This window comes from Tamandua tetradactyla, chromosome 17 (assembly GCF_023851605.1).
Source record: "Tamandua tetradactyla isolate mTamTet1 chromosome 17, mTamTet1.pri, whole genome shotgun sequence".
NCBI lineage: Eukaryota > Metazoa > Chordata > Mammalia > Pilosa > Myrmecophagidae > Tamandua > Tamandua tetradactyla.
Genome location: NC_135343.1, coordinates 38,501,719 through 38,523,809, shown reverse-complemented (window position 1 = coordinate 38,523,809; position 22,091 = coordinate 38,501,719). Strand labels below are relative to the sequence as shown.

General features: G+C 33.8%; 1 protein-coding gene across 1 annotated transcript in view; it reads right to left on the bottom strand.

The window, feature by feature from the left end:
- The window catches only part of ACTR2 (actin related protein 2), a 35,170-nt gene that overhangs the window by 6,856 nt on the left and 6,223 nt on the right, over window positions 1-22,091 (bottom strand). The window contains exons 2-7 of the mRNA XM_077134405.1: window positions 20,605-20,715; window positions 14,868-15,083; window positions 10,850-10,922; window positions 5,311-5,447; window positions 4,184-4,333; window positions 1,472-1,617 (exon numbers count right to left, since the gene is read on the bottom strand). Coding sequence (XP_076990520.1) covers window positions 1,472-1,617; window positions 4,184-4,333; window positions 5,311-5,447; window positions 10,850-10,922; window positions 14,868-15,083; window positions 20,605-20,715 — 833 coding nt within the window. The remainder of the gene's footprint in view (window positions 1-1,471; window positions 1,618-4,183; window positions 4,334-5,310; window positions 5,448-10,849; window positions 10,923-14,867; window positions 15,084-20,604; window positions 20,716-22,091) is intronic.

The following is a 22,091-nucleotide window of genomic DNA, read 5'->3' as shown; positions in this document are numbered from 1 at the left end:
AGGGCACAGAGAGACGGGAGTTACTGCTTAATGGGTCCAGAGTTGCAATTGATAAAAACGTTTTGGTAATGGATAGTGGTGATGGTAGCACAAAATAATGAATGTAATCAATAACACCAAATTATACACATGAAAGTGGTTAAAATGGGACATTCTGTGTTGTATATGTTACCACAATAAAAAATTTCAAAAAATTAATAGACTAACGAATTGTAACTCACTAAATGAAATAGAATTCATAAGTCTATACTGATATTAAAAAAATGGAAGGAAAGGCACTTCCTTATGTTAGAATGCCAACCAATAAATACAGAAGGAATGATGGAGTTAGAAAATCACAACTAAAAATGTATTTATGTGAGAATCATTAATGGATGCTAAAAAAAAAAAAGATGGGGGTGGGGGCAGAGTTTGAATAGGAAGAGGATATTTACATAGTTTCAAAGGGATCCTCCACATATTATTAATTATGAAAGGAGAATGATAAAACCATACAGTAGAGAAAACAACTTTAATAAGAGGCAAACAGAAATCATAGTCCCTGAATGTAATATGCTGAGAAGGACATATCACTTAGGTAATATTCCTGCCAAAACAGCAAAACTGGAATCTTATGAGAAAAGAGAAAAATGCCATGAAAGACTAAGGAAATGTACCAGGAAAAGTAAAGTCAGAGAGAGGGTACACAGGTAGTTCAGTGGTAGACTTCTGGCTTGTGATGTGGGAGACCCCAGTTTGATTCCCTGCTCATGCATCCCCCCAGCACCGACCCCCCAAAAATGAACACATTGTGAACAAAATTCCCTATGATATATATATCACATATCTGCCTCTGTGTGTGTATATGTACAGACAGAGACATACATATATGTAGGAGACACAAAAAAAGGAAACTCAGAGGTCCTGAATTTGATCCTATAATGGAGGGAAAAAAATCAATATAAAGGACATTAGTGAGACAATGGACAAATTTGAAATACAGATGGTAGATAAAAGTACATGAATAATAAAGCCCCTGAACTGTGGTTATGTAACAAAGTATCTCTGTAATTAGGAAATACAGACTGAATATTAAGGAGTAAAGGGGACTGGTAAATGTAATCTACTCTCCAATGGTTCAGGGAAAAAAAATAGAGGGAGAACAAATAAAGCAAAAATACAGAATGTTAGAATTAGGAAAATGGTGAAACTAGGTAAGGGTATACAAGGGAATTCTCTATATTATTCTTGCAACTTTTCTGTAAGTTTGAAATTATATCAAAATAAAAAATTTAAAAGTACTTTCTAAGACAATGTATAAATATGCTGCCCAACATCCATTGCCACCTTTATTGAAAAAAATCATTTGTCTTATCTATTCACAAAAGCATACATAGATAAAGACAACTTGGTCATTCTAACTATTTATATTCTTATAAATAGTTTTGCAACCAGCTCTGCCCACCATGTGAAGCCACCATTTCCAATGTACCTGGTATCAATGTCAGCTGCCTGGATTGTGTTAAAAAGCAATTCAGCAACACCTACTCCTTCTACATTGATCAAGTGAGGCTGAAATAAAGCTTCTGGTGCTTCAAATCTCTCTCCCCCAACTTTGATAATTCGGCCGTCCGGGAGCTAGAAACCAAGAATAACCAGGTAGTCAACAAAAGATTTTAAAATTTCCTAATATTCTGCAGAATACTACTACTTCCAAACAAAGCAGTTCTGTAAACAAAATTGGTATCAGCAACATTTAAAAATTTTATTTGGGGAGAAATAAAGGTAAAATAAAATTAACTACATTTAGATAACTGTTCTTTTTATCATTCACTGTTCTGTCTTTTTAAAATGGCATGCCATGCCCCCAAACATCAGGAAATTCTTGATGAAACCACGAATGTATGAGTGCAGCATGTTCCAGCCGTGTACACAGCAAAGCAAACAGACAGCACTGATGAACCAGCTATGCTTTCTGATTATTGCTGGTATGTGTTTATACTGCTTGTCTTATAATTTCAAAACATTTGTAATTTTATGGATGTTTTTAGCATGCAGAATAAACACATTAAATTTGAAAAAAAATTAAATTTATTTTAACAAATAATTAGTGAAGCTATTATTTTGCCATCAAAACATTTTATAGCATGTATGCTACTTACATGAAGTCACTTAATTCAATAAGTGTTTTATGATTTAAAAAATTTAAGGAACACTTAAAAAAGAAGGAACCCTGATCTAAACTACTTTGATTTATGTAATTCTGTTGTGTTGTCCTCCCTATTAAATTTTAAGTGGTATCTGATAAAATTTTAAGCAAATAAGATTTAAACAACAGGTCAGATATTGTTAACAGTATGACCTTATGCTGAAGGTTCCAACAAGTGTTGACATTTAATTAAATGAGAAATGTTAAACAGTTACTTACTCCCTTTCTTACAGCACCTCACAATTTATTTGATTGACTCAAATAACAAGCATGTTCAGTGTATGTTAGCATTTCACATGTTTCTATACAAGATACTAGAATTAGTTTTACATGAACATTTCTAACAAATATTTATAATTACAAAAGTACTTAGATCACAAAACTGACTTTCTAATATGACAAAATATCACAAAAGTTTTCTTAAGACATTTATTTCACATTTGCTGTAAGTATTTACAAAGGCAAGCAAAGCAATCATACATTTTTAAAAGTCTAGAACATCTTTTTATAAATGGTATCAAGTTTCTAAAAAAAGAGAAGATACCAATCCAAGCATTTAACCCTCTAAAAACAACCCTCAGGTAAGTTTAAAAATCACATGAAATCACCCATTACACCTGGAATAACCTCAGGTTGAGGCACGGACAACTGTTATTTGCAAACCCCTTTTCCTACACATTTCAAGACTCTCTGACGTGTGCCATCTCTGGATGTTTGGCTGCTGGTCAACATGGGGTCAATTTTTCCAACTACCTCTAAGAACTATTATAACTAATTGTATAAAAATTAAGTTTCCTTTGCATCAAATTTTATCCTATCCTTTACTTATCTGTCATGTCCCTCTTTGATATCTCATCAATTTATTGTTTTATGCTTATTGTATGTATTTTATAAACTACTTTAAATTCTCTGAGAAAGCAGAATAAATACTATATGCATTATATTTTTAGTTCCCTCAGCCCTTGCCTTGTGTCATTTTCTTCCAAAACAGGTCAAGTAGATGGAAAATTAAAAATCTAAGGTAACTTGTGAAGAAAGGTTCAGGAAAAAAGTGGGCAAACTCGGAGATTATGTAAAGTTGCAAAATAGGTTTTATTGCCTAGTAAGATTGGGATCTTTTATAAATAAAAGTTATTTTTTAAATGATGGTTTTGCACATATTTAGGAATACATACAGCTAACATGGATCAAATGATTTAAGAAAACTTGCCTTTATTGCCTATTATGCTATTTCTTTTTAGTGAAAACTAGATCAAGGATGAGATATGGAAATACTATACATTCAGATAACTTAAGATGGCAATTCATAAAAATTCTGGTAAGAGCTACTCCCCTGGTGTTGTAACCTTTAACTAGGTTCTGAATCTCATTAGTTACAATTTCAAGTGAAGATTTGTTTTGAACATCACAATAAGAAAATACTAAGACAGGAAAAGACTGCCACCTACTGAAATATTAAAGCAATAATCTAAGATTGAGTAATCATACTTCTTAGAACACAAGTCCCATGAAATGCTGAAGAGTCCTGTAGTCTAGTAAGTTTGCTGAAACTCAAACAGCTGAATTAATTCTTACAGTCCTGCACATATCAGCACATCAAAGGCCCTTAGAAATCTTGCAGTAAAGAGAAAATCTACTGTCTGACACAATTTTTATGAAATACTAATTAACATCTTGGGCAAATAACATTCTGTAGAACACATTTTGCGAATGTTATTCCAGACACTAGACTTCTCAAAATTTCATAGCTAATAATATGCCAAGGTAGAAAAGTAATTTATTATGATTTTAGCCTTCATTTGCACATATGACATCCTAAAATAATTAAATCATAGAATCTTAATGTAGGAAGAAGCATTAAAGACTACACAAATACATATTATAACAACCTGAAACAAAGATACAGCTTCCAAGAAAATTTCCTTAAACAGACACCAATCATCAAAGCTATTCATTCATAAACTACAAACTATATTATAAAATGAAAATACTTACTGTATAAGATTCAACTAATACTGTGGTCTCTAAGGCCAGTTTCTGCTCTTGCTCAATGTTATACCCCACATAACACAGTTTTTCTTTAATCATGCGAACGGTTTCAAAATCAGCAGAATGGTTGAAGGCATATCCTCTCAATAGAAGCAGCTAGTACCAAAAAAAAAGCAGTAAGTTCACATAGACCTGAATGAGTTCAACTCTGCAAAAGCTGTTATTACTCACTAAATAAGTCACATAAATGCCAAATGCAATGGGCAGTGGATCCTCAGCTTTTATTGAGTCTTTCAGAAATGAGGATTTTACTTACCATAAAAGTATTTATATTTCAGTTCCAAAGACACTTCACAAAGGGTAGCAACAACAGTTCAAGACTAATAAATATATAAAATGAGCTAGAAAAACATGCTAGCTTTAAAAAGTCAGAGTAATGTTTGAGTACTAATGTTTGGGTAGTTTTGATATACAATCAAAAGCCTATTAATAAATAGATATTATTTTACTGGCCTTCTTATTTTGTATCTTGCTTATATAACCAACTCCCTATTTATGAAATAACTTTATTAAGTCCTAGTAAATTTTATTACTAGCTTCTAGTATCGTGTCTGGCACATATTAGGAGGTAAAAGCATTTGTTAAACAAATGAATGATAAAAGAATTTTGTTCTTTTCAAAGGCATAGTATCTAGTTTTACATTTCTTAAATGCTCGAAAATATTACTATTTAAAAAGCAGTTTGATGGGGAAAATATATAATATGCGTCATAAACACAATAGGCACTTTTCATATTAAAACTTAAAACAACAACAACAACAAACCCTGAACTTTCCATTTATGTTCCAAAGACTCTTGGAAACATCTTTAGTGTTGCCCTCTGAAAGAATTTTGGCCTAGGATGAGACTATTATAATTTTCATTAACATAATTTCCCCAGGGAGTGAGGATTACTCTCAATGAGACTAAAGGAACACATACAGATTTTTACATGAAAAAAGTGTATAACTGGGTAATTTCTCTACTGATTCAGAGACCTGCTCACATCTTGAGATGATATACTCAACTTTGTATTAAGTTGGTAAATATGAACTACAAAATCTAATTTCCATGCTATTTCCCTTTTGTTTACCTTGATAAGATATCTGGTAATATCCCTTCCGGCAATATCCAGTCTCCTGGTAAGGTGAGGGAGAGAAAAGCCTTCATACACTGGGCAAATGTGAGTTACCCCATCGCCAGAGTCCACTACTACACCAGTCAACAAACCTGTGTAAAAAACAGGAGGTTGTAAAGACAACCCCAAATCAGAAAAATCAAAGCCAGCAAGTTTCAAATACTAATTTAGAAGTCAAACTAACAACTTCACCAACTGGAAAGGTCTAGAAACCAGCATTTCTCTATTCTTTATTTTGCGGTTTGTTTCTAATACACAGATACTAAAGTCCATGTTTTCTCAAGTCTCCTGAGACTTTTAGTCTAAATATATGCTACCCTTGAAGAAGGAAAGAAACAGACTCTGAGATCTAGGACTGAAAAGCATGATATCTTAAAAGCTTAGTACAATTCTTTTTCTTTCCAACTTAATCTTGACCCCAAAATTCCTGTGAAGTGAAATTTTCTAAAGTATCATGGAGAACTTTTATGAAAGTGATTAAAAAGTTAGTAATGAACCTAATGAAATAAATATAGTTCTTTAGCATTATTTTTGTCTTCTAGTATATTAAAAAACTCTCGTGTTTTTTTGGAAAAGTATATATAGCTACTAGATATATAGGAGCCTGAGAACAATTAATCTTGGTTGGCAAAAGGTTCACTTCAATTATTCCCCTGAAACCAGAACGGCAAATTTGCTGGGGTGAGGGGAGTAAGTACATAAGAGTATTATGTAACTCAAATCTTGTCATAAAAGAACAGCAAAGAAGCAGATGGAATCCAGCTGTTTCCCATAATGCTATTTACAAATAGAAATGGTTACAAACGTTAACGTTTCGAGTCAGCCTGCACTCTCATTGTGGGTTACTGGCCCTGTTCCAGAGGGATCAGAGTAACCCCTATGGACATAATACAGAGCCTGTGTCTCTGTGCCAATCTATCAGTGACAATCCACCAGGAGGCAGCATGAAGGACTGAACTAGGAAACTCATCTCAGGACAGCTTTACCAGACCTTGCCCTACAGATAGAGGCAGTTTGCACTTGCTAACACAGCACAAGAAACTATTAAGTTGAAGCAGACTGGGGCAAAGGATTACCTGCTTCAAGACATAAAATAGTGCACCAGGAGGGAGAGAAAGTCTTTGAAAGAGAATTTAAATTTCTGTAAGGTGAAAATTCTTAAAGCTAGAACCAACTACAAGTCCAGGACAAGACACGGGCTCAAAAAAACAGTTAATGTTTCACCTTTTCCACCAGAGTTAATTCAGGGAAAACAAAATTTCTTATGACACTTGTTTTTTTGAATAGAAAAAAATGACCAGAATATGTACTACCTATCACTTGTTTAAGCATTATTTTATTATTTTCCCATCCCTGAATAGGTTTTCCTTCTCTTTTTCATTACTACAAACTTGCATGCACTGTAGTATCTCAATGTAATGATCTGTCTTTGAATACATTTATTTAAACCATTTCTTTTTGAAACGATAAAATCTGACTTGATTCATGCTGTAAACCTCATGAAACTCATACATTGCCTTTCAAAGCTGCATTCTTTAAAACAAGAGACCTTCCATTGCAACAATAAAGAGGAATAATTTAATTATTTACTAATTAATTAATAATTAATCACCGTTAATTAAAAATACTCTCAGTGGCATCGATTAAAGTCCTTACTACCCATCCTCAACTCCCATCAGGTTACACACTGGCCTTTCACTGCACACACGTCCTCCAGTGCCAAATACTTGCTGTCAGTGGATTATTCTTTTCTTTCACTTCAAATCCTACAATTCTTTAAGGTTCAATCTAATCCTTACCTTTTCATTTATACCCTCCTTGCCCACTCTAACCTCCAAGCCAGATTTTCTAATTCCAGTTACTCCCCCTAGATCCTTGCTAAATCACCATGTCATTTCTCTTGTGCACAAACCTTCCAGGACTCCCAATGCCCTTTCCTAATTTTTCTTTGAAATGGGTAGCACTAGGCACCTTTTTTCGAAGGAGGAGAATTTTATTATGACTGGGAGTTATTCTGGTTACTATTAATGGACTACCACTTCTCAAAATTCAATAAATTAAACAAAAATAGCTACATAGCAGGAAGTAAGAAAGGATATCTTTTCATTGGACAAAAATTAATTTATAAGTATTGTTAGAAAAATGTGTTAAGGTCACATTTATTCAAATATAAGGCAAAAAAAAAATTCATTTCAGTAGAACTGTCCCACCTCTCCCCTCTCCCCAAATGGAACTCTTATTATGGGTTTCAAACTTAGACTCAAAATTTGTAATATATATTTTTTCAAAGTATTTTAAAAAATAATTTGTGAAAATTATATTCTGAAAATGAAATAACACTACCTAGATACACATAAGCATTCCCTCCCACCTTGCAAAGGAACAGGTGATTCTTTACTCCTTTTGCAAAGGAAAAATTACCCAATAGCTAGACTATAATTGCTTTAAGGGCAAGGGAAACCAGGTCTATCCTACTGGTCAACAAAGAACAAGGCACATGTTACACTTAGTAAATGAAACAAGCCTCTTTAAAATATAAATCCCGTCCAACTCAACAACAAAAAGACAGCCAACCCAATTACAAAATGGGAAAAAGACTTGAACAGACACCTCTCAGAAGAGGAAATACAAATGGCCAAAAGGCACATGAAGAGATGCTCAATGTCCCTGGCCATTAGAGAAATGCAAATCAAAACCACAATGAGACATCATCTCACACCTACCAGAATGGCCATTATCAACAAAACAGAAAGTGACAAGTGCTGGAGAGGATGCAGAGAAAGAGGCACACTTATCCACTGTTGGTGGGAATGTCAAATGGTGCAACCACTGTGGAAGGCAGTTTGGTGGTTCCTCAAAAAGCTGAATATAGAATTGCCATACGACCCAGCAATACCATTGCTGGGTATCTACTCAAAGGACTTAAGGGCAAAGACACAAACGGACATTTGCACACCAATGTTTATAGCAGCGTTATTTACAATTGCAAAGAGACGGAAACAGCCAAAATGTCCACCAACAGACGAGTGGCTAAACAAACTGTGGTATATACATACGATGGAATATTATGCAGCTTTAAGACAGAATAAACTTATGAAGCATGTAATAACATGGATGGACCTAGAGAACATTATGCTGAGTGAGTCTAGCCAAAAACTAAAGGACAAATACTGTATGGTCCCACTGATGTGAACTGACATTCGAGAATAAACTTGGAATATGTCATTGGTAACAGAGTCCAGCAGGAGTTAGAAACAGGGTAAGATAATGGGTGATTGGAGCTGAAGGGATACAGACTGTGCAACAGGACTAGATACAAAAACTCAAAAATGGACAGCACAATAATACCTAATTGTAGAGTAATCATGTTAAAACACTGAATGAAGCTGCATCTGAGCTATAGGTGTTTTTTTTTGTCTGTTTGTCTTTTTTTTTTTGTACTATTATTATTATTTTTATTTTTTTCTCTATATTAACATTCTATATCTTTTTCTGTTGTTTTGCTACTTCTAAATTGATGCAAATGTACTAAGAAATGATGATCATGCATCTATGTGATGATGTTAAGAATTACTGATTGCATATGTAGAATGGAATGATTTCTAAATGTTGGGTTAATTTCTTTTTTTTCTTTAATTAATAAAATATATATATATATATAAATCCCTTAAGTATTTTCTAAGTATTTATATGCAGTACATTTAAAATATGAATGTCTTATGCATTCCCGACTGAAAGGAGAAAAAGGAATATAACAAATAAGGTATCAGTGGCTGAGAGAGCTCAAATAGAATCAAGAGGCTACTCTAGAGGCTATGCCTATACAAACTTCAGTTAGACATTGCTATCTATCATGATTTCCCAAACCCCAACAAAACTATTCCTGCCAACCCTAAAGAACACCTAGAGATTATATAAAGGTTCCATGCACTATGATTACTTTTTAGAAACTTACATCCTCCAGATGGGCTCCCAGACCAGATAAGTCCTGAAACCCAGAGGGGCCAGCCTCTTTAGAATATCAGCTATTTCCACCCCCTTATCCCATATTATCAACAGCTCTTCCAACATGAGAAAGTTAGAATGGGAATAGCCCAAATAATCCTAAAGACTGGGAGAAGATCAAAGGAGAAGATGGAGTTATACAGAGAAGATAGGGTTTAACAAATGAGTATGATTGCTGAATTATTACATATTTTAGTTTACAGTGTCTTGGAGCAACTAGAAGTAAAAACCTTAAATTGTGGAATTGCAACCAATACCAAACTCTAAAATCTGTACTAGAACTAACTGTTGTTGTAGTGTGCTTTGAAATGTATTGCTTTTTTGTATATATGCTCTTTTTCACAATAAAAAAAAATTTTTTTAAGTGCAAAGCAAAAATAAAACAACAAACTGAATGTCTTTTCACGAGGTGATTTTTGCTAACCTGAATAAAAATCATCCATGTGTGGGATCAGATGGATCACCATAATATTAAAAAAGTTTGTTAAAGTTACAAATAAGCAACCAAAGCAAAGGAATACATATTTCTGGATAACAGTCATTCACATTGCTTATAAACTAAGACGTGAGATTAAGCTTGCCTGTCACCTCCTGCAGAAGCCTTCTCACATGCTAAATCAAAACAATCTGTTTCGTATCTTTCTGTCCCATTAGACTAAGTTCCTTAAGGACATCTTTACATTTCAAATGTCTAACGTACTTCCTGACACATATTTGGTGGCCCCTTACCTTCTCAATAAGTTTCTGTTGAACTTATAAGATCATTAGAATATAAAGAACTCTCCCTACATGGTCAGTATTTCAGTCCCCTAACAGACAGGGAGCCAGGTGCTAACAGCAATACCCAAAGAACCCGACAGGCCCTCCATTAACTCCATCTTAAAAGTCAGGAATGCATTCCCAAACGTCTACCTTGTCCTTTTAATCTAGTCTGTTTTATATTTGGAAAACACAATTTTATACTAATATTTTTGGATTCTTGTGGGTTTTGGTGGTTCTTTCTTTTTTTTTAACCTGAGACAATTCTGAGGACAAACAAATTCTATGTTTATCCTCCATGCATAAAAGATTAATTTAAAAATAGCCTAAGAAGAGACCCTGTAGTGCAGCTTCAACAGCACAGCCTCTGGTACATAACCGCCTGGGTTCAAATCCCGGTTTTACCATTTACTGACTTGATGATCTTGAACAAACTGCTTAACCTTTTTGTGCTAATGACACTCACCTTATCGGATTATTTAAAAAAAAATTAAACTGGTCTAAAGGGTACCCTCCAATTAAAAAAAATTTTTTGATAAATCTCTTATTTAAGTCCTTCATTAAAAAAAGATTAAATATGTATATGATATTTATATTCAAAGTGTGTTATATGAATAACATGTTTTTCTGGGATTTATAAATAATTTGAAAAAAATTAAATGTCTTTATTATAAAAAGTGCTTAACAAATGTTTGCTGAATTGATTTTCTAAAAGTTAAGCTTCACCTACCTTGAGCATACAAAGTAAGAACTGCCTGGATGGCCACATACACTCCAGAAAACTGGTAAGTTTCAAACATTACCTGAGGAAAAAGGAAACAATATTGGTATTTAGAAAGTTTAAATCTTTAAATGTCATAGAAAGAGAGAAAGTTATTGTGTGGATTAGGTGCCCCAAAACAGAATCAGAGGGACTTGAAAGAGTCCTCCATTCTCATCAGTTCCTCTTGCTTCTATTAAAGTCCTATTGTCACAAGGCTCCAATTTTGGGCATAGATTTTTGGATCCTGACTGAATTCCCAAGTTTAAGTGCTATAAAACAAACATATCTGAGTATTTTAGTTAATGGCTAGTTAGAGTGAAAGAAAACTTCCTGCATTTGATAAGACTCTTTTAACTGATATCACTACTAATGGGCCTCCTGTGCCTCTCTCCCAACCTGGGCCAGGACTGTGGCTTTTCCCCTAGCAGTTTAAAAGAACAAGAACAAAAAGCAGCAGCAGCAAAATGAGAAGATAAAAACAAATGCACTTACCTTTCTAATTTTTGACAAATACAAAAATTGTCTAGCAGTTGAGAATGCCTCCGGACTTGAACCAAGGCTGTGGCTCCACCCCCAGCTAAACCAGGCTGAAGAAGGTTTCCTCCTGTCCTCTCTGACCATACCTTAGCTTATTCACTGTACTAGGTCAGCTGGGAACTTCTTTGCATGATTTTTTGTCACCTACAGTGAATTCTTCTTGACAGATAGGGCTGACTGACAGCTCTGAATATCTAGATATTTAGAAATTTTACAACTGTCCACATTGAGAAACATACAGAATTTAAATTTTACAACGCCAAAATACATACTCACCAATAAAGCAACTAGACGTTCTAATATCCTATTCCATATTCCATCAATCCCTATTTTTCCCTACATAGGGATGAAAATGGAAGTGATGATATATTTGCACATATCAACTTGAAAGTCTATTAGAGTTTGTTTTTATTTATAAGACTACTAAAAGATAGAGTATTAAAGCAACTTTCTGGATATAAAGGAAAGATATAAATTCTGCAACTGAAAATATGACCTCAATAGTGCATTTCCTACTTTAACTTGTATGGTCAGTTTAGTTGAACACCATAAGTACAAGGAATCTTGAATAGGGCGTGAGATTTTGTTGGTTTGTCCAGGTTAGTGTAACTGCCCCAATAAATTCCAGAGCGATTTGGGCAATGAATAAAGAAGTTTTGGCAAAGTCCCCTTGGGAGAATGGGGAGAAAGGAAGAAATATCCAACTTCCTTATTTGGAGAATTTTCTGACAGTTTCACAAACAATGGGGACAACCAAATCAATAGGTTGAGCCCTAGATCTTGGGGTTCATCCCAATGAAACTTATTCCAGCAAAGGATAGGTTAAGCCTACTTAAAATTAGGCCTAAGAATCACCCTTAGCGAACCTCTTTTGCTGCTCAGATGTAGCCTCTCTCTAAGCCAACTCAGAAGGTGAACTCACTACCCTCTCTCCTATGTGGGACATGACTCCCAATGGTATAAATCACCCTGGCAATGTGGGACAGAAAGCCCGGGATAAGCTGGGATCCAGCATCAAGGGACTGAGGAAGTTTCTTGACCAAAAAGGGGAGGAGAGAAATGAGACAAAATAAAGTTTCAGTGGTTGAGATATTCCAAACAGAGTTGACAGGTTTTCCTGGAAGTTATTCTTATGCATTATACAGACATGCATTTTTAGTTTAGGGTGTATTGGAGTAGCTAGAGGGAAGTACCTGAAACTGTTTGAGCTGTGGTCCAGTAGCCTAGATTCCTGAGGACTACTGTATAAAGATATAACATTTACAATATGACTGTGTGATTGTGAAAATCTTGTGTCTGATGCTCCTTGTGTGCAGGGTATGGACTGATGAGTGAAAACCATGGAAAAGAAATAAATAAATAACGGGGGGGATGACAAAGGTTAAAATAAATTGGGTAGAGGGAAAAACTAGTGGTCAATGAAAGGGAGGGTTAAGGTATATGGTATGTATGAGTTTATTCCTTTTTCTTTTTACTTCTTTTTCTGGAATGATGCAAATGCTCTAAAAAACGATCACGGTGATGAATACACAACTATGTGATGATATTGTGAGCCACTGATTGTACACCATGCACAGAATGTATGTGTGTGAAGATTTCTCAATTAAAAAAAAAAAAGATCATTGGGGAGAGCAGTCAATGAGAAGGAGGGGTAAGGGGTATGGAATGTATGACTTTTTCCTTTTTATTTCATTTTCTGGATTGATTCAAATGTTCTAAAAATGAACATGGTGATTAATACAGAACCATGATATTATGAGCCACTGATTGTACACAATGCTTGGACTGTATGTAAGATTTGCCAATAAAAATATATATAAAAAGAAAATGACCTCAAATTTTTAAAACAATGTAAAAACTGAGCTTTAATTCAGACTTTAAAAATATTATCTAGCAATAATCTCTTCTATATGCCTTCTGAAATTTTCATCAACATCTAAATTCATAACAGTAAAACAAAGTATTTGCTTTAAGTAGTAACTAGAAAGCTACTAATATTCTCTTTCTTTCCTCTATAACCGTTTACCCCGTTAGCTTTTTTTAATCTCCTTTTGCTGGTTCCTCTTATCTTCCTGGTCCTCGGCCTTCTCACCATTGTATACTCTTAATTCTTTGGCAAACCAAAATATCTATATCTTAATGACTCTCAAATTTCTATCTCCAGCCTCACACTTTTCTGGTCTTATATACACAACTATCTAGTTAATATCTCTACTTGGATGTCTAATGAGGACCTCAAACTTAACATGTCCAAAACTGAATTCTTAGTTATTTCCCCCAAATCCTGTTCTATTTATCTCAGTCTTTTCCCACCTCAGGTGATGGTAACTCCATCCCTCCAGTTGCTCAGACCAAAAATTTTGCAGTTATCCCTGACTTCCTTCCTCTCTATATTATCCATAACTAATTCATCAGGAAATTCTTCTGGCCTTACCTTCAAAATATATCCATAATCTGGATATATGAATTCCACTACTACCCCCAGTCCTAACCATCATTTATCTTTTACCTAGATAATTGAAAAAGCATCCAACCTTGTCTCTCTTCTTCCATCCTTTCCTCCCTATGGTCTATGTTCAACATTTGAGCACATCACTTCATTATAAAAGCCCACCATTTCACTCAGAATATAAGCCTAATTCCCTACAAGAGCCTACAAGGACCTAATTACCTGGCATCCTGATATTTCTCTGACCTAATTTTCTGCTACTCTCCCTTCACCCAATTCTCTCTCCAGCCATACTGGCTTCTGTGCTGATTCTCAAACACGCCAGGCTGGTTCTCATTTTTTTTTTTTTTGAAATTTTAAGTATGTCATTTATTAAATGCTTGCTTACAGATTTACATATGGTATCTGAATGAACATATAATGTGCCTTTGCTTTCTAATGAGGCTGAGTGTTTTTTGTGTGTATTTATTGATCTTTTGGAATTATGTTTTGTGATGCAATCACAAATATGTTGCCAATTTTTCTGGTTCCCATCTTAAGACCTTTATATGAGCTATTCTCTCTGCCTGGAATGCTCTTCCCCCACATAACCTGGCTAACTCCCTTACCTTGTCTTTGTTCCAACATCATGTTCTCATGGAGGCCTATTACCATACCCTATGTACAACTGCAACCCTTCACTCCCCAGCTCTCTTAACTCGGCTCTAAAGTGTTTTCCTTTAGCATCTAACACCTTCTAACAAACCATTAAACTGACTCACTCATTTTTTTCAATTGTCAGTTTCCTCCAGTGGCAGCAGGGTTTTGTTTGTTTACTAATTAATCTATACTACATACAATAATGATTAGCACATAGTAGTTGCTCAATAAATAGTATCCAAGGAAAATAAAATATTTTTACTCCCTTTATCCATAGCAACAATAGCAAGAGAAAATAAATTAATTTTGCTTTAACATTACATCAGAAACATATATATCCATATCCCATCTAAACCTTACCTCTACAATCTTCTCTCTATTTTTTGTTGGGTTCATAGGTGGTTCTGTGAGCAAGATTTTACAATTTCTGGTATCTATATTAAGTTTCTCTGGTCCAAATGTATAGTCCCACAGGTGTTTCATGTCATCCCAATTTCGGACTATGCCATTTTCCATAGGGTAGTTGACTTCTAACATTGAACGCAATTCACTTGCCTCATCACCAACCATAAGATCCTAGAAAATTATATAACAAAGCTTTAGACCAATCGAATTTTTTGCATAAAACACCTTTAGAAAATCATATTCCCAAGGTATATAAAGAAATCTGAGAATAATTTTAATCTTTCTGGCATTTTCAGATAAAGTTTTCCATTCCAGAAGTAAAAAATCTTTTCTTTGAAGAACAAGGCCTTGCAAAGTTTCATCATGAGTAACAAATTTTTATGAACAATGCTGTTTAAATCAGTAAATTGACCTTACCTTTAACAGTTATCTTTCCAAAAGAAGAGCATTAGCACAAATAAACCCCACATGTTCTTATTTTGAAGGGTTTTGTATGAGGTTTCATCTGTTTCTTTTGCTCAAATGTTCAAAAAATAAGGCCTGTGATATGTGAAATAGCACATCAGGGAAAAAAAACTTGTAGAAAAATGCTCAATGCATGCAGCACATTTCTTTGTTCTAAGTACCAAAATGATAAAAGTACTACAAAGCATAATGAAAGAAGCAAAAAGTAAAATAAAATAATTCTTTCTTATACTGTAATACATATATGCACCAATAAACTGGCAAGTTTCATAAACATAAATCTACATATGCCTGAAGTAGAATTTAAATAAAGTTTTGATACATATGCCCTTCCAATGTGAATAAGAATGCTTAGCGATACAAAAAAATTAAGACATAGGGAAATGACCCTTCTTTAAAATTATCTCATGAGCAACATTTTCAGTAATATTGGAAAACTATGCTATCACACATGAAGCAGCATACTCACAAGTCTTGTCTCCAATGAGAGCATACTTAAGATGACCCACATTTGAAAAGTCAAATTTTGTCTGTATAAGGCTATTGATGTCCTAGGACTTAAACTTATTTTAGAAATCAGCTAGTCAAGACATTAATAATAACTTCTACATGTATAGACGAATGCAATTAAAAATAATATCAAAAATAGCTACTATCTGCTACAATACCTTAAGTTTAAAATACAGGGAAATGAAGAGAAGCAGCAGCAAAATTAACATGAGATGTCTTAAGATGGAGGTTTGGAAAAAATATACGAGTTTAAAAGCTTTTAAAAAATAATTATATTTACAAAAATAGATCAGAGGTAAGACCAGAGTAAGGCTCCCTTTAAAAAACAAACAAATTTCTAGAAAATCCATTGAAAGCCACAACAAAAAAAGAAAAACAAAAAAGGAAAATAAAGTTAAAGTAGATGCAAAATTATTCATTAAAACTTCTCTTTTGCAATTAATTTCTTATAAATCTAATTTATCATAACTATTCATAATTCTTAAATATTAACTAGGATCATCTGTAAGGAAAATGCGAAACTAAAAACTGCATTTGTAAACTCAATGATATGCTTATGTTGAAGTATTTAGGGAGAAGTATACCGGTATCTGCAATTTACTTTGAAATACATCAAAAAACAAGATGAACTGATGGACGGACAGAAGGATGGATAGATTTTTTAAATAGGTGATAAATCAATATAGTAAATAATATTGTCAGAATCTAGGTGATGGGTATACAGATTTCACTGTAAAATTCTTTTAACGTTGTAATACATTCAAAAAATTTCTTAAAAAATGTTGGGGGAAAAAATCTTTATCTGCAAATGGATATACTACTTTGGCTGTTAACAAATCTAATTTAATACACAATTGTGTTACTTTCTTTCCTCTAGAATATATCAGAATTTAACATTTTTTTGGGGTCATACAAGGTAACATACTAGATAAATGAGATGGTTTATGTTAATATATATTCACAACTCTATTTCAACCAATTTGGAATAAGTCTGATCTGATTTCATCAAAATATTTACTTTTTATTCCATGTAAGAATCAGAGATTACATGATCTGATACAATGACAACTCAAAATAAAAGCCTTACACATCTACTTCTAGGACCATATATAGTATAAAGGATTAAATGAAAGAAACATCTGGCATTGAATACCCTTACCATCCCCCTGAATAAAGAGGAAATTTGAAATGGAAGAGAAAAAAATTAACTTATTTGAGTAGTGCAAAATTTCTTAAGTAGCCTAAGCTACCTAATTCAAAAATTTATCTGCATCTAAAATTTTTACTTAAAAATCCTAGAACATAAAATCTTCCTTAGAACACTTGCCCTCAAAACCAAAAATGCTAAGAAAGTTATAAAACTTGCCCTCACCCCTCAGAAAATTGATCACATCATACCACAGGTTTTTACCACCTGCCTCACCACTGGGCATTCAAGCTTAAATTGTCAGCTATCACCTAAAAGAATGAAAAGTCACAGTAACCGTCTGAGATGCTATTTCAAAGGCAATTATGCTTTACAAAAAGCAGGTAGTGTGGATGTTAGCCAAAAATTATTGTGAACCTTATCACTTCAAGTTAGAAAATAGAGCAAACACAACTTTAAAATCACAATTAAAATCCCTAAAAGGAAATTTCATAAAGAACATTTTTAAAATTAACCCCACAATGCTCTCCACAAGTATATTCTTTTCTTAGCTGTCTTAAGATTTTAAGACTGATGCATGATTTTTTATTTACAATAAATATAGGATTTTCTACCTTTAAATGTTTTTGTTTATTCAAAAGAAAACATCACAGTTACTGCTAAAATATATCACCAGTAAAGCCTAATATTCATCTTTGGCAAAGCTGCCTACAAATAATATTAAAACTTAAAAAAATAAAGTTGAAAATACCTACTACTGAAGCATTTATCACAAAAAGTGTAATAAAAAAGTCAATTGTCTGGGATAGCCCAGCAAGCTGCTAGTTCAAAAGAAAAAGGCAACACAAAATAGTATTTATTGGGGGCGAAAATCTGTATCTGTTGTTTGTGGAAAGCCTTACAACTGTTTCATCTTTTTCTTATTCTCAGATAACATAAAATCTGCTAACAAGGATAGTACAGGAAACAAGTCAGTCTTTTTTCTTCCACAGTTCATTTGCACATTAAAATGTGACTCAATTTATTAAATTCACAAGTGATACCATACTGGGATGCAAATATATATATACACACACACACACAGGCTAGAATAGGCAAAGCTCAATTTAGCACTGACTAATACTGTGGATTTATCCAAATGTAACAATTTTGCCCATTTTCTGGATCATAAATATCCTATATAAAGTCACTTGGTTTCTTGATGTATCCTATATAAAGCCACTTGGTTTCTAATACTATGCACATCACATTCCATTTTAATTATAACATTCATCTACAAGAAACAAAAGGAAAACAATTCAAAACTATGTTAGTAATTAGTTATTGTTGGTCCATTGTATGCAATCAGGAAAGAATAGGACTTAATTAGTTGCTACCAAACTGAAGCAATTAACAAGTTAAAAATCAAAGTACTTAAAATAAAAATATGGAATTACCCCCCCTCCCCAACACTAAAGGGACACAAAACAACAACTACTGTCCCACCAAGCAAAAGTGGAAAACAAACAGCATGTGTGTAACCTCACTTACCATCTTTTTGTTATTCTACTTCAACAGGTCAAGAAAGGTGAAGAGAGAGAAGGTAGAAGTAAGAGTCAGAAAAGGCCTAAATAAAATCCTCACTGAAATTTTTAAACATACAAGCAATAGAGACAAATTAGGTAGAGGTCAGAAGCAGTACTACTATTTTATGGAGTTAATAATTAGGGCCAAATTAACATGGACAATTATTACTCCTTAATGAAAATTAACTCAAACAATCTAAATTTCCAATTTTTAGTCTACTATTACATTTTAGCTAAAAAGACAAAAGTTTAAGTCAGTCCTCTAGGTACAGGAATTCCAAAAAGTCAAGTTTCTTCAATTAATTACTGAATTTAAGACTGTTAATTAAGGAAAATAAATGACAACAGAAAAAGTATAGCTGGATAGGTAGAGGGTTCGATAGTTTGGGGCTGTTTTTCCAAGCTCTAGTACTCAAGTTAAATTGGAAACAGGTCCCTGTTACTGTTTTCTCCTGGAAGAACAATATAATTTGAAAGACTTAAAAGGTTAAGCAGATTGAACAGAATTGAGCCAACAGAATACAGAATGGCAAACCATACAAGCAAATGCTACTGGGGAATTACTTGGCAAAAATGTCATTAAATATTGGTTGGTTTGATTTCTATCATTTGGCCTTAAAAAGCAAAAAGTAGGGATGAAGAAATGTGTAATTACTTGTGTGTCTATTTCTCTTTCAGGGAATAAAAATGGCCGTATATGACCTATCTTAGTAACTCAAAAATGTCAGTCCTAAAGTATATAAAAAAACCCTTCTTTAAAAGCCCGTCACTGATAAAACATTCTTTTCAACTTCATTAGAAAGTAGTTTATCCTTATCACTACTATTAGCTAAATTCTAAGTCAAAGTTCATTTAAGATTGAATTCAATCAGAATGAAGGTTTACAAAAAGAGTAAGAAATTCTATAAATTTCCCAATAGAAAAGACCCTAAAAAACAAGCTAAACTTCATACTGAATGTTCCATTTGCTTTTTTTTTTTTTGTAACATAAAATAGAGGCCAGAATAATTTAAAAAACTAACACAGAAGCTGACTTTAGTTTGTATTTTTATTCACTGTCTACCTCGGTTCTCTAGTCACAACAGCAGAGAGCCAGTGCATAGCATCTATCACCATCTTCCTAGAGATCTCAACAAATGCACAGTCCTATTTCAAATGATGCATAGTCTTGCAAAACACTGTTTAAATAGGATCAACAATCCTAGCTTGTTCACAAATAATTCACTAACAGTCCCTAAATTCTGCACTCTGTACAACCTGATCTCTAGGCCACCTGAGAAATTTAAGTGAATCAGTGAACATTACCCTTTGGATTGTTCTATGTCTTTCTTTCTTCTAAAATCATGTAACTCACTTGATGTCTGATCTGTTTAATATGGGAGGAAAATGTGTCATCCTTAATGTAGTCTCTGACGTTAGATGCAGTGAGTAGGCAATGACAACCTTCCCTCTTCTTTTCTTATGGTAAGATAAATAATGCAAGGCCAAATAAAGATTAGCATAGCCTCCTCCTGCACATTATGGAAATCAGTTACTACATAGTAAAAAGAGGAACCAATGCAATTTACATCCTGTGTTTTCCTGATTAACTATATAAAAAAACAGGGGGATCAGGCCGTGAGAACATAGAAAGAAAAAGTCTAAGGTCACAAAAGGACACTAACATGTAATAACAAATATATGGAATTGAAAGACATAAAAATACCAGTAATTCTTCTAAAAAATTATTTTATAGGACATAAAGTCACTAATATGGTATTTCACATTAATATACCCAATTGAAGTATTTTACTTTACTTAGAGACTAATGGCATTGAGCCATATATAAACAAAATCAGATGTGATTATTGTTTTTGTACCATTGTTCAAGGGTTGGTATAAATTTAAAATATGAGAAATTCTGTCTTTCCCCCCTTGTTTTTCATGGTATCATATTTTAAAACTACTTAATTCAAAGAATACTTCACAGGCTTTTATCCTCATTTATCAATAAATAAAATATTACCTTGATTTCAATGTTTCCCACTTTGGTGGTTGATCTGATAATAGGTCTTCCAACCAAAGCTGGGAAGATGTGTTCTGGAAAGTTAGAGCCTGCATATCCACATTTCACAAACTGGAAGGAAACACAAAAGTAGATTAGTGTCAAGGAATTTAACTTACATATACACTTAAAAATACCACTTTGCATTTATACAGTATTGTAAATTTTTCAAACTTTCAAATCCTACCCACAGTAGATGTCCACTCTTTTTTTTTTAACATTTTTATTGTGAAATATAACAAATATACAAAAAAGAATAATTTTCCAAGTACATTTCAACAAGTAGTTACAGAACAGATTTCAAAGTTTGGTATGAGTTACAGTTCCACAATTTCAGTTCTTTTCCTTTTAGTTGCTCCAAGACACTGGAGATTAAAAGAAATATCAATATAATGATACAGCAGTCATACTCATTTGTTATAGAATGTTACTCATTTCTTCTCTGTTATAACTTCTCTTTCTCCTTTGATTCTTCTCCTTATCTTTAGGTGTATTTGCTGCCCTGTGCTGGTTTGAAACTATTACGTACCCCAGAAAAGCTATGTTTTAATCCTGATCCAATTTTGTGTTTCTTTCAATCCTGATTCAATACTTTAGGGTTAAAACTTTTTATTAGATTATCTCCATGAAGATGTGATGTGCCTAATTGTGGGTGTGGCCTTTTAATTAGACTGAGGTGTGACTCCACCCATTTAAGGTGGGTCTTGATTAGTCTACTGGAGTTCTTTAAAATTGGAAACATTCAGAAGAAACCTCAGATGCAGATGCTTGGAGAGCAGTTGCTTCAGAGCTGAAAGACACATAGATGTTTGGAGTGCCAATAGAGAGAGCAGACACCTAGACATGGGCAAAGCCCAGCACATGCCACCATGTGCCTTCCCATGAGATGGTATGCAAGTCAGAACCCAGAGATGTGTCCCAGAGGTGCTAACTGAAGGCCTACAGATACTTAGAGAGGAAACCATTGGCATCAGAGAGTAGAAGCAACAGAACCAGGAACAAGGAAGAGCAGACGCTAGATACATGCTTTCTCAGCTGACAGAGGTGTTCCAGGAGGCATCAGCCCTTCCTGAGTGAAGGTAACCTCATGTTGGTACCTTAATTTGGACATTTTCATGGCCTTAGAACTGTAAATGTATAACTATTAAATTATTTTTTAAAAAGCCATTACATTTCTTGTATAATGCATTCTGGCAGCTTCAGCAAACTAATACATGCCCACTCTCTTTTTATTTCCTTTAAGGCACTGACTTCCACCAGAGTTCTTGTTCATGTAAGAGCATGATACCAGGAAAAGGTGCTGGTACATAGTTGTCACTCAAGAAGTACTGAGGGAATGGACAAATTCATTCAACAAACACTAAACATTTTTAAAAAGACAAATGTTAGAAAACGAACACTAATGTCTCAATTCTAAAACAGATTTTTATTCATCTTGTGCAATTCAC